This window comes from Mya arenaria, chromosome 5 (assembly GCF_026914265.1).
Source record: "Mya arenaria isolate MELC-2E11 chromosome 5, ASM2691426v1".
Taxonomy (NCBI): domain Eukaryota; kingdom Metazoa; phylum Mollusca; class Bivalvia; order Myida; family Myidae; genus Mya; species Mya arenaria.
In genome coordinates, this window is record NC_069126.1 from 6,811,298 (window position 1) to 6,828,043 (window position 16,746).

The window sequence follows — 16,746 nt, forward strand, 5'->3', positions numbered from 1 at the left end:
TTTCAGGAGCATTGATCTGATAACTTTTAGCAGATGCAACAATAAAGTGTCATTCATAAATATGTCAATGGGTTTGTTACATAAAATGTTTGAAAATGAGTTGAACATTATATGAATCATTAGTTAGTATTTTCCCCCTTTTTTGCCAAAAAGACGCTGTTACTGTTATTTATTGATAAGGCAGAGAGTGTTTAGATTACTAGAAATATATTATGTTTTAAAATCACATACCTCCTTTTAGGATGAACAGCTAGCGCCCATGGCCGGTTGAGGTCGCTATGCAACATGTGTTGGAACGCTCCGTCCTCACTCGCCACCATGATGTGACCGTACGCCGCGTCCGTCCAGTACACGTTTCCGGTATATGCGTCAACCGCGATCGCTGGAGAAACTTAAGCGTACTTTAACCAACCCAACTGCGTTCATATCCCCGATAATGAAATCAACCACGCAACTCACTACTTATATTTACACCAATAATTCATAATTGATGTTGCGTTCATCGGATGATAATCTAAATTGTCGAAAGTCCGTTTATTTAAGGAATGGAAATTGAGGTTTCAATATTGAAATTATACGTTATGACAAGCCACGGCTGCGTTCGGAGTATTTCTGTTCTCTTACCGCATTATGAGGATGATTTTTTAAAGTGACACTCTAATTCAAAATCAATACATACACATTTAACCAACATCAGTGTAAGAGTAAGAGTGCATCTTTAATAAAAAAGTTTAATACTTCCAAGAAAAAAAATCGGCCGTTGAAATGGTAAGAAAGCAATGTGTACCTGCGATCTCTCCCACCGCTAGACTTATTGTTTCTGGAACGCTGGCGCTTTCAGTGCGGACGGATTTCAGAATCTGGGATAATAAGAACTACATGCTTAGAGTTCTCATGCATTTTGAGACACTTGACAAAAATGATTACATACAATTTGTTTTCAGATAACTCAATCATCCGAACAATACCAGATATAGCGTTTTGTAAAGTATTGATTCAGGGCTGGTATTCAATATTTGTCTTTATTAATTGGATCTAGGAACGATGTAACTAATCGGATTGTTCGATATAGATAACGGACCTATACACTGAATAGAGTAAATAATGTATGACCATAAGATTGACTTAAGTCGCATATTGAATACCACCACAGATCTAGTTTTTATTCAATAATTATTTTAGTTTAAACTTATGTATTTTACAACGACTGTAAAACATGTTATACCAACATTATATTAAACACTCTCGTTGCCACGATGATGCGCGAGAGTGTGGTTGTCGGTTTTGGGGGAATCCGGAATACTCCGCTTAAACCCAATTGTCCGGCTTAATGACCGAAAACAATTCGTTTTATAATAGTTTTTTTTTGCCCTTTTTCATCGTTTGCGTTTGTTAATTGTGTTGATATCAACTCTTGAACAACAATGCATGGATCGTAAAAGTCATTCTCTGACACTTACCTTTGCTCCTGACTCATAGAAGTATATCCTCATCTGCCGGACATTGGAGGCAAGTGCTTTAATCTTGTGGTAGCTGTGGACCAGCCTTTTGGGTGCAAGTTGACGCCACAGTTCCCTCGATTTGTATTCCATAAAGTTGGTCTTCACTGTGTAAATACCGTCACCCTTCGCAAAGAGGAGCCCATTAAATATATCAGCTCCTGAAGAAATGGATACAAAATCGTAAATCGCTATGTCGAACTCTTTTATCTCAATGTTCTTGTAATGCCTAACCTTGTTCGAATACGTTTGGTTAAGTAACACTTTTTGTATTTCGGTTAAATCGAATGCTCGTTATCTCGAAGTACCCGAGCTCCAACCGGCATCGACATAGCGAGTTTTTAGTGTAGTAAACAGAGGATTATTGTTTGTGTCAGTGTAATAACGCAATGTATTTCACCGAGTGGGCACCAAAAGCTATATTTCAAGGCCACGAGTTAGATATTCATTTTGGTGTACACGAGGTGAAATAGTTTCCGATCTTTCACTGAAATCAACATTTTTTCTGTTAATAATATGCTTACAAATAAAATGAAATGACAGCTAATTGTGTTTTAAAAAAACCGCACCAATTTGTATGCGAACGTCAAGTCATTTGGGCAATGACGTCGCTACAATTGTGGCTGAGCCGATAAATTCCTACCCCTTGCAAGATAACCTTCTCCATCTACGGCACTAACCTGGTATTTTTTTCATGATATATTTTGCACTTATCGAAACTTCAAACACCTACCGCAGAAGTTTTCCTTGATGACGTAGTTGACGCGTTCCTTTTCGATGGCGTTACAGAAGCACTGGTCCGTGAAGTTGGTCCTCGTGCACAGGCCCGGACACCGGGACGTCTGGCAAATGTCTACAACAGCCAGATTAGGTGGAATATACATGTAGCAGCAAATTGTAAGAGACGTTGATAAGTTTTCCTTAGAAAAGTTTTGGCTGGTTTGCAAATTAACATGTTTTTGTTTATAATTTGTTAATAGGAATTCTTGGATAAATATTGACCAATCAATGGACATTTTGGCTAAGTAAGCATTGATCCAGATTTCTTTAAGGCTTTGTTATTCATTTGTTTTTTTAATGCAGTCACATCTAGTAAATGAATGGTGTTGTTTCAGTTATATGACATTATATATTATGTTTTTTATGCAAAGAAAAAGATGGTGTATGGATTTATAGAGAAATGTGAGATACGCATATATTTTGTTTGAATAATGAACAAACTTTTTTAACCAGATTATGAGTTGTACTGTAGGAATCTAGGATTATTCAATTATCCAGGTACTTTTTTGCGATTTCCCCACATTTCCCTAAAATTAAGCCATATTGTAATGGCATGTACCAAAAACTATATATGGCATTAGGTTTTTATCGTTTTTTAACGGTTTTTTATATCCCGCTCTGGACATATATAAACTTTGTTGAAGGTTGCCGGCTGTCAATAACTTTGTTTTAAAACGGTTTTCAATACCTTATTTTGTAAAACGGAAATAGTTCTCATAGAAACTGCATTTTACTATAATATGTACGAGTTCCTTAAAGTTGAATGATATGATGTTTCTCTGTAGTGACTTAAGTACTGAGCTTATTTGACCATACTAGAGCGGTAGGGTTGTCGGGCACTGTCCAACACTAGAACGCTAGAGGGCGTCCCTTTAACCGGAAGTCGCAATCCTTTCTTCTTCCGCTCCACGTGGAACAATTCCAGAGAATCGGCACTCATTATTACAAGCTGTCTCTGAAAAAGATGTTTCACTCCACTCAATCATTCCACAAATCTACAACTGGTTTCTCGACAACCATATATCCGGTTTCTCTACCAAACTCAATATTTTAAAAAAATATTTACCTTCAAAAGAAATCTCAAGGTTGCCTTAGATTCCTGATAACAGTTTCAGAATAAAAAAGCAGGAGAATGTTCTAGTGGTTTAGGGTCTAACAAAAGGTGGTTGGTTCGATCCAAACCAGTATAACTTTCTCATGGCGTCTCATAATGGGGTTCAGTACTTGTTCGACATAGCAACGGAATCGAGCATGATGCTAAAAGCTATCAGCTTTCGTCAAAATCGAGCTTAAATGAATAAGAATAAAGTAACCTGTTTAGAAGGAAACCTGTTGTGACTACCATCCAACCTAATGTTTGAAAAAAAAATGATGTCTGTGAGTTCAATTGTAATTATTTTACACGCAACTGCTGTCCTACCATTCGGATAACAAACATGTTTCGTCATTACGTCCAAGGTCAAGGTAATAAGTCACACGCCAGGTCGAATTCGTATAGATGAATGGGAAAACGTAACACAAGCTTTGAAATTGAGAAAACTTATGAAAAATGACGAGCCTAACGGCCGCGCTAAGTGGCTTATCAGTGAATGGCTTTAATTATTTTTAGTAATGGCTTACCAGGCATAACGATTGGCTGTTAAGTATCACGTGAGATTATATACATATGCTCATAGGGATGTATAAACAAGGAAACAAAGACGGTTGAACTAGCCTCATACACAGCGATACCGACGGCATTGGTTGTTTCTGTAATCGTCTGCTCCAATCGGCCGTCTGTTTCCACGAAAGTGACCGCCTGTTGTCCGGTAGCGTCTTCACAGAGGATATATAATCTAAATAAACATCTATAATTAATTCTTGTTGACGATTGTGTTGATTGTTACAGTAACTGTAATCATTCCGCTTTCGTTTTATTGTGCTTGAAAGTAATTTGGTAGATTCTAAATACTTTGAGTCAATTGAAAAATACTGTACCACCCTTTCAAAGCTTCAGAGTCAAACATATTGCAAACTTTATATATATAAATAAAACATTGAATACATACCGTATGCAAACCCCAATGCAACTTTAATGAACTAATAACAGTAAAAAATAAATAGTATGTCGCATTAACTGCTTCTTGGTACTGGTGTAGTCAATAATTTTTCAAACCTTCTGACCTTATGATGTCAACTTCAATGCAAACGTAGGCAACTTATTGAAGCCAACGCTGATGCGAACCTAATGTATGCTACGTTTACACTATGTTCCCGGTGGCCACGGCAGCCCCGTTTGCCCGAAACGTATTGCGCCGTGGAATTTTGGCAATTTTTGTCTCCATAAACAAGTTGTGTTAAATTGTGCTAAGTTTCCACACGTTTTATTAAGGTAACCGTGACAAGCCGTAGTGGCGAAAAAGTGGTTCGTCCAAGGCGCACTAAGGTCCGGGTGCGGTCTACCAGGGATGCATGTTCGTTGCGTCCCGGACCGATATGTTCTGATAGGATCCCTCACGTTGATCACGTCTTCATCCAGGTCTGATGCGTTTTCCACGTTTTGTCAAGGCCTCCTATGCAACGAACGCGAACACCGCAGAGCTTTGGATAACGTTTGTGTCCACGGTATAAAGAAAATCCCACAGGCAACAGCAATCACTGTATCAGCATACTTCGACAAGTAAACATGCGTGTTTTCACCGCAAATGAAACGTAACGAAACGGATATCGTTTACCCTAGCTTGCCGTGAAAACCGTGACAAAACGAAGCACAACGTGACAAAACTAGAAAGGAACTTCAGATGCCAGGGATTACATATGATTCCCGCCCCCCTCCGGACGATTTATAAGTTGTGTAAAGGCCGATTACGTACTGTCACGTGTCATTGCGTTTACCCCGTTTTACTACGACCTACTACGTTTCTCATCCACACCGTGGCTGCCGTTGCTGCCGTGGCAATTTTTTTGACAGTTTAAAATTCTGACGGCATGCACTGCAATAACGGTCTGTCACCTTTGCATATCCCGTTCCCCCGCGCTGTCTCACGTTTATCCCGTTTTCACCACGGTTGTCTGAAACGGGGCTACCGTGGCCACCGGGAACATAGTGTAAACGTAGCATTAGTCAACATTGTAACAAACTGAAAAAAGCCGACCCATTGTAACCCTTATATAGACACCACCTATTACAACCCTAATGTAGCCAGCATCTATTGCAACCCTAATGTAGCCAGCATCTATTGCAACCCTAATGTAGCCAGCACCTATAGCAACCCTAATGTAGCCAGCATCTATTGCAACCCTAATGTAGCCAGCACCTATAGCAACCCTAATGTAGCCAGCATCTATTGCAACCCTAATGTAGCCAGCATCTATTGCAACCCTAATGTAGCAATCACCATTTCAACCCTAATGTAGCAAGCACCTATAGCAATCCTAATGTAGCCAGCACCTATAGCAACCCTAATGTAGCCAGCATCTATTGCAACCCTTATGTAGCCAGCATCTATTGCAACCCTAATGTAGCCAGCATCTATTGCAACCCTAATGCAGCAATCACCATTTAAACCCTAATGTAGCAAGCACCTATAGCAATCCTTATGTAGCCAGCATCTATTGCAACCCTAATGTAGCCAGCATCTATTGCAACCCTAATGTAGCAATCACCATTTCAACCCTAATGTAGCAAGCACCTATAGCAATCCTTATGTAGCCAGCATCTATTGCAACCCTAATGTAGCCAGCATCTATTGCAACCCTAATGTAGCAATCACCATTTTAACCCAAATGTAGCAAGCACCTATAGCAACCCTAATGTAGCCAGCATCTATTGCAACCCTAATGTAGCCAGCATCTATTGCAACCCTAATGTAGCAATCACCATTTCAACCCTAATGTAGCAAGCACCTATAGCAATCCTAATGTAGCCAGCACGTATTGCAAACCTAATGTAGCCAGCAACATTGCAACCCTAATGTAGCCAACATCTATAGCAATCCTAATGTAGCCAGCACCTATAGCAACCCTAATGTAGCGAGCACCTATAGCAATCCTAATGTAGCCAGCACCTATAGCAATCCTAATGTTGCCAGCACCATTGCAACCCTAATGTAGCAAGCACCTATAGCAACCCTAATGTAGCCAGCATCTATTGCAACCCTAATGTAGCCAGCATCTATTGCAACCCTAATGTAGCAATCACCATTTCAACCCTAATGTAGCAAGCACCTATAGCAATCCTAATGTAGCAAGCACCTATAGCAACCCTAATGTAGCCAGCATCTATTGCAACCCTAATGTAGCCAGCATCTATTGCAACCCTAATGTAGCCAGCATCTATTGCAACCCTAATGCAGCAATCACCATTTAAACCCTAATGTAGCAAGCACCTATAGCAATCCTAATGTAGCCAGCACGTATTGCAAACCTAATGTAGCCAGCACCATTGCAACCCTAATGTAGCCAACATCTATAGCAATCCTAATGTAGCCAGCACCTATAGCAATCCTAATGTAGCCAGCACCTATAGCAACCCTAATGTAGCCAGCATCTATTGCAACCCTAATGTAGCCAGCATCTATTGCAACCCTAATGTAGCAAGCACCTATAGCAACCCTAATGTAGCCAGCATCTATTGCAACCCTAATGTAGCCAGCATCTATTGCACCCCTAATGTAGCAATCACCATTTCAACCCTAATGTAGCAAGCACCTATAGCAATCGTAATGTAGCCAGCACCTATAGCAACCCTAATGTAGCCAGCATCTATTGCAACCCTAATGTAGCCAGCATCTATTGCAACCCTAATGTAGCCAGCATCTATTGCAACCCTAATGCAGCAATCACCATTTAAACCCTAATGTAGCAAGCACCTATAGCAATCCTAATGTAGCCAGCATCTATTGCAACCCTAATGTAGCCAGCATCTATTGCAACCCTAATGTAGCAATCACCATTTCAACCCTAATGTAGCAAGCACCTATAGCAATCCTTATGTAGCCAGCATCTATTGCAACCCTAATGTAGCCAGCATCTATTGCAACCCTAATGTAGCAATCACCATTTCAACCCAAATGTAGCAAGCACCTATAGCAACCCTAATGTAGCCAGCATCTATTGCAACCCTAATGTAGCCAGCATCTATTGCAACCCTAATGTAGCAATCACCATTTCAACCCTAATGTAGCAAGCACCTATAGCAATCCTAATGTAGCCAGCACGTATTGCAAACCTAATGTAGCCACAACATTGCAACCCTAATGTAGCCAACATCTATAGCAATCCTAATGTAGCCAGCACCTATAGCAACCCTAATGTAGCGAGCACCTATAGCAATCCTAATGTAGCCAGCACCTATAGCAATCCTAATGTTGCCAGCATTTATTGCAACCCTAATGTTGCCAGCACATATAGCAACCCTAATGTTGCCAGCACCATTGTAACCCTAATGTTGCCAGCACCATTGTAACCCTTATGTTGCCAGCACCATTGTAACCCTAATATAGCCAGCACATATAGCAACCCTAATGTTGCCAGCACTATTGTAACCCTAATGTTGCCAGCACCATTGTAATCCTTATGTTGCCAGCACCATTGTAACCCTAATATAGCCAGCACATATAGCAACCCTAATGTAGCCAGCACCATTGTAACCCTAATGTTGCCAGCACATATAGCAACCCTAATGTAGCCAGCACCATTGTAACCCTAATGTTGCCAGCACCATTGTAACCCTAATATAGCCAGCACATATAGCAACCCTAATGTAGCCAGCACCATTGTAACCCTAATATAGCCAGCACAACTGTAACGCTTATGTGGCCAGCACCATTGCAACCCTAATGTAGCCAGCACCATTGTAACCATTATGTTGCCAGCACCATTGTAACCCTAATGTAGCCATCACCTAAAGCAACCCTAATGTAGCCAGCATCTATTGCAACCCTAATGTTGCCAGCACAATTGTAACCCTTACGTAGCCAGCACAACTGTAGCCCTAATGTAGACAGCACCATTGTGACCATTATGTAGACAGCACCATTGTAACCCTTACGTAGCCAGCACAACTGTAGCCCTAATGTAGACAGCACCATTGTGACCATTATGTAGACAGCACCATTGTAACCCTTACGTAGCCAGCACAACTGTAGCCCTAATGTAGACAGCACCATTGTGACCATTATGTAGACAGCACCATAATAACCCTTATGTTGCCAGCACAACTGTAACGCTTATGTGGCCAGCACCATTGCAACACTAATGTAGACAGCACCATTGTAACCATTATGTAGACAGCACCATTGTAACCCTAATATAGCCAGCACATATAGCAAACCTAATGTAGCCAGCAACATTGCAGCCATTATGTAGACAGCACCATTGTAACCCTAATATAGCCAGCACATATAGCAAACCTAATGTAGCGAGCAACATTGCAACCATTATGTAGACAGCACCATTGTAATTTGTAACCCTAATATAGCCAGCACATATTGCAAACCTAATGTAGCCAGCAACATTGCAACCATTATATAGACAGCACCATTGTAACCCTAATGTTGCAATCAGCATTGCTACCCTTATGTAGCAAGCACCATTGTAACCTCTTTGAAGTAAATAGCATTGTACATAACTCTAAAATAGCCAATACTATTGTTACCCCATGCACGTTGTACTTTCGTGTTTACGGCGCATGTGATTGATAATGACATGGGTCGGCTTGTAAAGGATTTCAACTTTTAATAATAAATTCTATATTTTGTATTTTACATGTATACCCTTTATGGAAATCCCGAAAGAAGATCGCCTGCGTTAAAACAAGACAATTTGGTCGCTTTGGAATTTGATCTCAGATAGCTTTACATGAATTAATACCTCTCGGTGCTGTAGTCGATGGTAAGCGCCAGGGGACGCCTTCTGTGAAGATAGACCATTGTCTTGATGTGGCGGCCGCCGAGGGTGGCTTGCATCAGTCGGGGCCGCTGAACGTCAGCATCCGTCCAATACATGTACCTATTCAGTATAGATACCAGTTTAACTAGGTTCATATTCTAGAACGAGAACGTAGGTACGTCTGTGGAGATTGAACATCTCTCTCACATGAATGCTACTGAGTACCGCGCATGTCAGCCGGGGACATGGCACGTGAGTCTACGTTTAAAACATGTGCCTGGTCAAACGTACAGATATTTGATACTCTCATACAATTTAATATAATAAGGACCAGGGGCAGCTCCAGGATCTGGCGTAAGAGGGGCGTATCGTAGGGGCGTAAGCATTTGGCTTGCGCTTCTCCCTCGGAACCATTTTTTTTTAAAAGGTTGGCAGCGGGGTTTGGGGGTATTCCACAATTAAATTTTAGAACATGCTAGTACGAAATTGTGCATTTTGAGCGTATTTTATTATTTTGTTTTCTCCTATATTGAAATAAATGTAAGCTTGAACGATTACAAGGGGGTGTGCGAACCGGGTGTGGTAGGATTTTTTTTTGATTGGTTGGTTTGTTTGCACCACATGGTGCGTGTCTAAAAAGCTTTTGGGCTCCGAATGGCGATTATTATTTACCCTTTCTGGGGATAAACGACGATCGAAAATGGTTCGTCCAGTTCTGTATCCACAATAACCTCTGCCATGTTTGGCTTCTCCATGGACACGCCCAGTATGACGTCATAAGCGGCATCCGTCCAGTATACAACGTCCGTCGTCCAGTCAACCGCAATACCTGGAAAATATATTTTCGAGTAGCCGGTGGTAGACCCATTAAGTTGTACAAATACAGTTATTCATTTTACCGAAAAATAGAATTTGTATCGTCGGCTGGTAAGCGATTATGTGACAGCGTGTTTTTTGTACGTAAACCGCCATTCTTTTCATTTATGCGGAAAGTATTGTAAAGCACCAAATAACCTCGAAACATCATAGAATTTATCACAACTACGCCATTACTAATAAAAACATCACAATATTGTTGAAAATGCTCGGAGGGTTTGGAATATGTCTACTGTCCTTCTCTTCAATTTTTTTGCACTTCAAATATAATTTCAATGTTAGCGTACCGTTCACTCTATGAGAGATTCCTTCGTACAGTGTCCAAAACGTCGACAGTCCCATCTCGCTAAAGGTCACCGCCTGCAAGAAGTAAATTTAAAGTATTGCATCGATCACAAAGCCAACATCCCGTTATACATATCAATGTTGATGTATTATTGTAAGTTTTAAAAGAGCTCTAGTTGCTGATCAATTGCAAGATATTAAATAATCGAAGACACATTCCAAATAGGGCTTAAAGGGATAAGATGCCAGATGGTAAAAAATCGGCTAATGCAGCATTTTTTCAAAAAAATGCCTAGATTTGTCATTGCAAGCCATTAGGAGGCTGATAATACATCATTTAACATGATAAAACAAATAAACGCAACAATAATGTTGCTATATCATCTGAGTTTTCCCGTTTAGAAATAGCGAATAATGGTTTCCCAGTTAAATTAATATCTCTTTACGAGTACAGATAAATATACCGACTTCATTTTTTAAATTTACTGGGATTTACGTGGTAGACAACCCCAGTAAATTTCGAATGGGAAAAATGCACAAAAACTGTGAATGACAAGTGTGGTAAGCGATGAGATACGTCAGTAAATAAGATTCAATGCGTTGTACACAACGATGTCAATTTTACTTAAATGTTTGACAATTTTCATTTTTTCTTGCAATTATATCATCTGGTGTCTAGTCCCTCTAAGTTCCATCCAATGTTTCAATTACAAAAGCATGGAAAATTCGGTTATTTTTTACCAATTTTACATGTTAATATTGGTTATATTTTTTAACACATAGTTTGGCACTTTCTTTCTCTATGACGTACATGCTTTCAAGCGATATTAGAATTTCGTGGGTTTACCAAGTACGGTGATAATGGGCGGAATGACATGGACCTAATACTCATACAATCTGGGATGTAACTCACAATGATGGACGGAATGACATGGACCTAATACTCGTACAATCTGGGATGTAACTCACAATGATGGACGGAATGATATGGACCTAATACTCATACAATCTGGGATGTAACTCACAATGATGGACGGAATGATATGGACCTAATACTCATACAATCTGGGATGTAACTCACAATGATAAACGGAATGACATGGACCTAATACTCGTACAATCTGGGATGTAACTCACAATGATGGACGGAATGATATGGACCTAATACTCATACAATCTGGGATGTAACTCACAATGATGGACGGAATGATATGGGCCTAATACTCGTACAATCTGGGATGTAACTCACAATGATGGACGGAATGACATGGACCTAATACTCGTACAATCTGGGATGTAACTCACAATGATGGACGGAATGACATGGACCTAATACTCGTACAATCTAGGATGTGACTCACAATGATGGACGGAATGACATAGACCTAATACTCGTACAATCTGGGATGTAACTCACAATGATGGACGGAATGACATGGACCTAATACTCGTACAATCTGGGATGTAACTCACAATGATGGACGGAATGACATGGACCTAATACTCGTACAATCTGGGATGTAACTCACAATGATGGACGGAATGACATGGACCTAATACTCGTACAATCTGGGATGTAACTCACAATGATGGACGGAATGACATGGACCTAATACTCGTACAATCTGGGATGTGACTCACAATGATGGACGGAATGACATGGACCTAATACTCGTACAATCTGGGATGTAACTCACAATGATGGACGGAATGACATGGACCTAATACTCGTACAATCTGGGATGTAACTCACAGTGATGGACGGAATGACATGGACCTAATACTCGTACAATCTGGGATGTAACTCACAATGATGGGGACGGAATGACATGGACCTAATACTCGTACAATCTGGGATGTAACTCACAATGATGGGGACGGAATGACATGGACCTAATACTCATACAATCTGGGATGTAACTCACAATGATGGACGGAATGACATAGACCTAATACTCGTACTATCTGGGATGTAACTCACAATGATGGACGGAATGACATGTACCTAATACTCGTACAATCTGGGATGTAACTCACAATGATGGACGGAATGACATGTACCTAATACTCGTACAATCTGGGATGAAACTCACAATGATGGACGGAATGACATAGACCTAATACTCGTACAATCTGGGATGTAACTCACAATGATGGGGACGGAATGACATGGACCTAATACTCATACAATCTGGGATGTAACTCACAATGATGGGGACGGAATGACATGGACCTAATACTCATACAATCTGGGATGTAACTCACAATGATGGACGGAATGACATGGACCTAATACTCGTACAATCTGGGATGTAACTCACAATGATGGACGGAATGACATAGACCTAATACTCGTACAATCTGGGATGAAACTCACAATGATGGACGGAATGGCATGGACCTAATACTCGTACAATCTGGGATGTGACTCACAATGATGGACGGAATGACATGTACCTAATACTCGTACAATCTGGGATGTGACTCACAATGATGGACGGAATGACATGTACCTAATACTCGTACAATCTGGGATGTAACTCACAATGATGGACGGAATGACATGTACCTAATACTCGTACAATCTGGGATGTAACTCACAGTGATGGACGGAATGACATGGACCTAATACTCGTACAATCTTGGATGAAACTCACAGTGATGGACGGAATGACATGGACCTAATACTCGTACAATCTGGGATGTAACTCACAGTGATGGACGGAATGACATGGACCTAATACTCGTACAATCTAGGATGTAACTCACAATGATGGACGGAATGACATGGACCTAATACTCGTACAATCTGGGATGAAACTCACAGTGATGGACGGAATGACATGGACCTAATACTCGTACAATCTAGGATGTAACTTACAGTGATGGACGGAATGACATAGACCTAATACTCGTACAATCTAGGATGTAACTCACAGTGATGGACGGAATGACATGGACCTAATACTCGTACAATCTGGGATGAAACACACAGTGATGGACGGAATGACATGGTCCTAATACTCATACAATCTGGGATGTAACTCACAATGATGGGGACGGAATGACATCGACCTAATACTCGTACAATCTAGGATGTAACTCACAGTGATGGGCGGAATGACATGGACCTAATACTCGTACAATCTAGGATGTAACTCACAGTGATGGACGGAATGACATGGACCTAATACTCGTACAATCTGGGATGTAACTCACAATGATGGACGGAATGACATGGACCTAATACTCGTACAATCAGGGATGTAACTCACAATGATGGACGGAATGACATGGTCCTAATACTCGTACAATCTGGGATGAAACTCACAGTGATGGACGGAATGACATGGACCTAATACTCGTACAATCTAGGATGTAACTCACAGTGATGGACGGAATGACATGGACCTAATACTCATACAATCTGGGATGTAACTCACAATGATGGACGGAATGACATGGACCTAATACTCGTACAATCTAGGATGTAACTCACAGTGATGGACGGAATGACATGGACCTAATACTCATACAATCTGGGATGAAACTCACAGTGATGGACGGAATGACATGGACCTAATACTCGTACAATCTAGGATGTAACTCACAGTGATGGACGGAATGACATGGACCTAATACTCATACAATCTGGGATGTAACTCACAATGATGGACGGAATGACATGGACCTAATACTCGTACAATCTGGGATGAAACTCACAGTGATGGACGGAATGACATGGACCTAATACTCGTACAATCTAGGATGTAACTCACAGTGATGGACGGAATGACATGGTCCTAATACTCATACAATCTGGGATGTAACTCACAATGATGGACGGAATGACATGTGCCTAATACGCGTACAATCTGGGATGTAACTCACGGTGATGGACGGAATGACATGGACCTAATACTCATACAATCTGGGATGTAACTCACAATGATGGACGGAATGACATGGACCTAATACTCATACAATCTGGGATGTAACTCACAATGATGGTCTTTGTCCTCGGGTCTGTGGTTACAAGCGTCTGATTGTCCGAGTCCACGTGCATGTGTGTAAAGTTGTGCGCTCCATGGCGGCCCTTCGCCACCGTCACTGGTTGCTGAGGTGATATCGGTTACCGGGTAACAAAGGAATATGAGTTTACTTGAAAATTATGTTTCACTCCAAATTAAGTTTAAGTCATTCTATACACGAGTCCGAAACAATGGCTCCAGCTCTTTTCGGAGCTGTATATAAAATAGAGCCAATGACACTTCCGAGCTAGAGCAAAAGAACGGATATCATCATAAAACGTAAGTATGACTCGTTATTTTATCTAATATCACAATTCTGAGGGCTTATTTGAGGAATCGGGGAATGCAGTGCCATATAAATATGTGTAACGTGCGAGCCAAACAAACACCAGAGAGCCGAGCTTTCTGGCGTAATGAAACAAACACCAACAGATCCCTTCAGGGAAAAGCATGCTCGACCCTGACGGGGTCCACTGGTCTTTATATACACTAACTTCTCTATTCTCACATAGCCCGGGCTTTGCTAATTTGCATATTATCAACCAAGTTTACATCCGGTATTATAGCGAATATTATTATGAACGCACCTCCGCCGCTCTAGACCTCTGCCGCCTACAGGGGACCGTTACACTTCAACCATCAAGATAGAGCTTTAAAGATTGTTGAAGTTCGCATACAGCGGACCGTTACATATGTTTCATTTCGGTTAAACATATTGTTTATGGAGTTAGCTCTAAGTGCAATTTCTTTAGTCTGTTCGTGTACAAATGTTCAGAGTTTTTTTTTAACTCAATGTTACTAACCATGACTAACCATGATGTTGTCCGTTCTTTTGCTCTAGCTCGGGTGTCATTGGCTCTTTTTTATATACAGCTCCTAAAAGAGCTGGAGCCACTGTTTTGAACCCGGTTATAAGACTCTAGTTATTTGACTGTCTCCAGAGCGACTGTTGTGCCGTGCGTTTTTAACTATAAACCCGTTATTTGACACCTATGGGGAATTAGCTATTGAAGTCCAAAACAAAATCCTTTTCACGACACCAAGTTCTTTTCACGATTTTATTATGTTGTTCTTTCATTAACAAATACTTGATGTAATAACACAGTGTGTGTAGTCCAAAAATTAACACCAAATATATTGTACAACAGCGACAACGCTATAGTTTGCTGGACTGTGGTAAAACCACCTTCGAGCTCAGACAAATTTCTAGAGTCCGTTTTCTATGAAGACCTACCTTTTTTCTCCTCTCTTTCTTAACAATTAAATAAATCTGTTACCTTATATTGTGCAGCCCGGTCATGCCTACCATAAATTAAACCAATAGAAAAACAGGAAATACTTCATAAAGACTGTCAGCTCAGCTCAAACTAATTACTTCTGATTTCAAATAGTTCTCAATCAAAACATATGTCAAGGTGCTAAATTAGATACAAAGGAACAATAAAACAGTTAGCTTAAGTAAATATGGCTTCGAATGACACCTCCTTTGTTTGGCAATTAGCAACATCCTAATTCGTTGGCGTTTGCCAACCTGTTACAAACACAGTTGCATATTTCAAACAACAGGTGTAAAAAACATCTAACAAATAATTTGTAAATAACCCAACGCTGAATTTATGAAAATGGTTTCAATTAACAAAACAATTTTAACCAAAGTATGGCATGACGTACAGCATAACACGACCACGCGAGCCTTTTATTTTGTCATAAGCATTAAAATGTGGTCACAGTACATGTATCTTGGAATTTGTTTGCTTAAGTAACAAAATGTAGTAAATTATAAGTAAAACTTGCTTGTTGAAATTGCATTTGGCTATCTGGCACTAGCGCCCATGATGTTCATAAATTATATGCTTGTTGATGTATTATAATCTAATCATAAACACGTAATTGCGATGGAACGATTCTAAAAAAACACAGTGATTAACTCTGTACACAAACACTGACCTCCGGAAATGCAGAGAGCGCCCAAGTGTTTGTTGTTATTGGCACGTGCCGGAAGCACATCTCTCCTTCGAGGTTCTCGAGCCATAGCACCCCCGGAGAGTCAAACAGACGCGCGGCACGAGGATAACCGGAAGAGACGTATATCACGTGAAGAAACACGAGAATAGTCCGAAAGCACGTGAAAATTTTTATGTAGGCCATAGCGGAACGTTCTATAGGGACCTATAATGTAAACTAGGTACACAAGTTTTAACAATAACGCTATAATGAGCCATCTTTAAGAGAAAAACACTTATGCCACTTAAGATACATCAACGTTTTTATTTAAGTACTCCCTCGTGCCCTACGCTGTGCTTACATGAGGAATAACTTTAGTTGGATGACTTTTTTGTGATTAATATTACAAAATGATTTCACAAACTCTGACTGATAATATATCAGCTAAAATTATCTCTGAT

General features: G+C 40.4%; 1 protein-coding gene across 1 annotated transcript in view; it reads right to left on the bottom strand.

The window, feature by feature from the left end:
* LOC128233744 (low-density lipoprotein receptor-related protein 1-like) overlaps window positions 1-16,536 on the bottom strand; it is a 43,084-nt gene extending 26,548 nt beyond the window's left edge. Inside the window, exons 1-11 of the mRNA XM_052947568.1 lie at window positions 16,289-16,536; window positions 14,314-14,427; window positions 10,313-10,385; window positions 9,822-9,978; window positions 9,132-9,269; window positions 3,994-4,114; window positions 3,096-3,234; window positions 2,233-2,352; window positions 1,461-1,660; window positions 788-860; window positions 232-382 (exon numbers count right to left, since the gene is read on the bottom strand). Coding sequence (XP_052803528.1) covers window positions 232-382; window positions 788-860; window positions 1,461-1,660; window positions 2,233-2,352; window positions 3,096-3,234; window positions 3,994-4,114; window positions 9,132-9,269; window positions 9,822-9,978; window positions 10,313-10,385; window positions 14,314-14,427; window positions 16,289-16,489 — 1,487 coding nt within the window. The 5' untranslated portion in view covers window positions 16,490-16,536. The remainder of the gene's footprint in view (window positions 1-231; window positions 383-787; window positions 861-1,460; window positions 1,661-2,232; window positions 2,353-3,095; window positions 3,235-3,993; window positions 4,115-9,131; window positions 9,270-9,821; window positions 9,979-10,312; window positions 10,386-14,313; window positions 14,428-16,288) is intronic.
* Window positions 16,537-16,746: the final 210 nt, after the last annotated feature.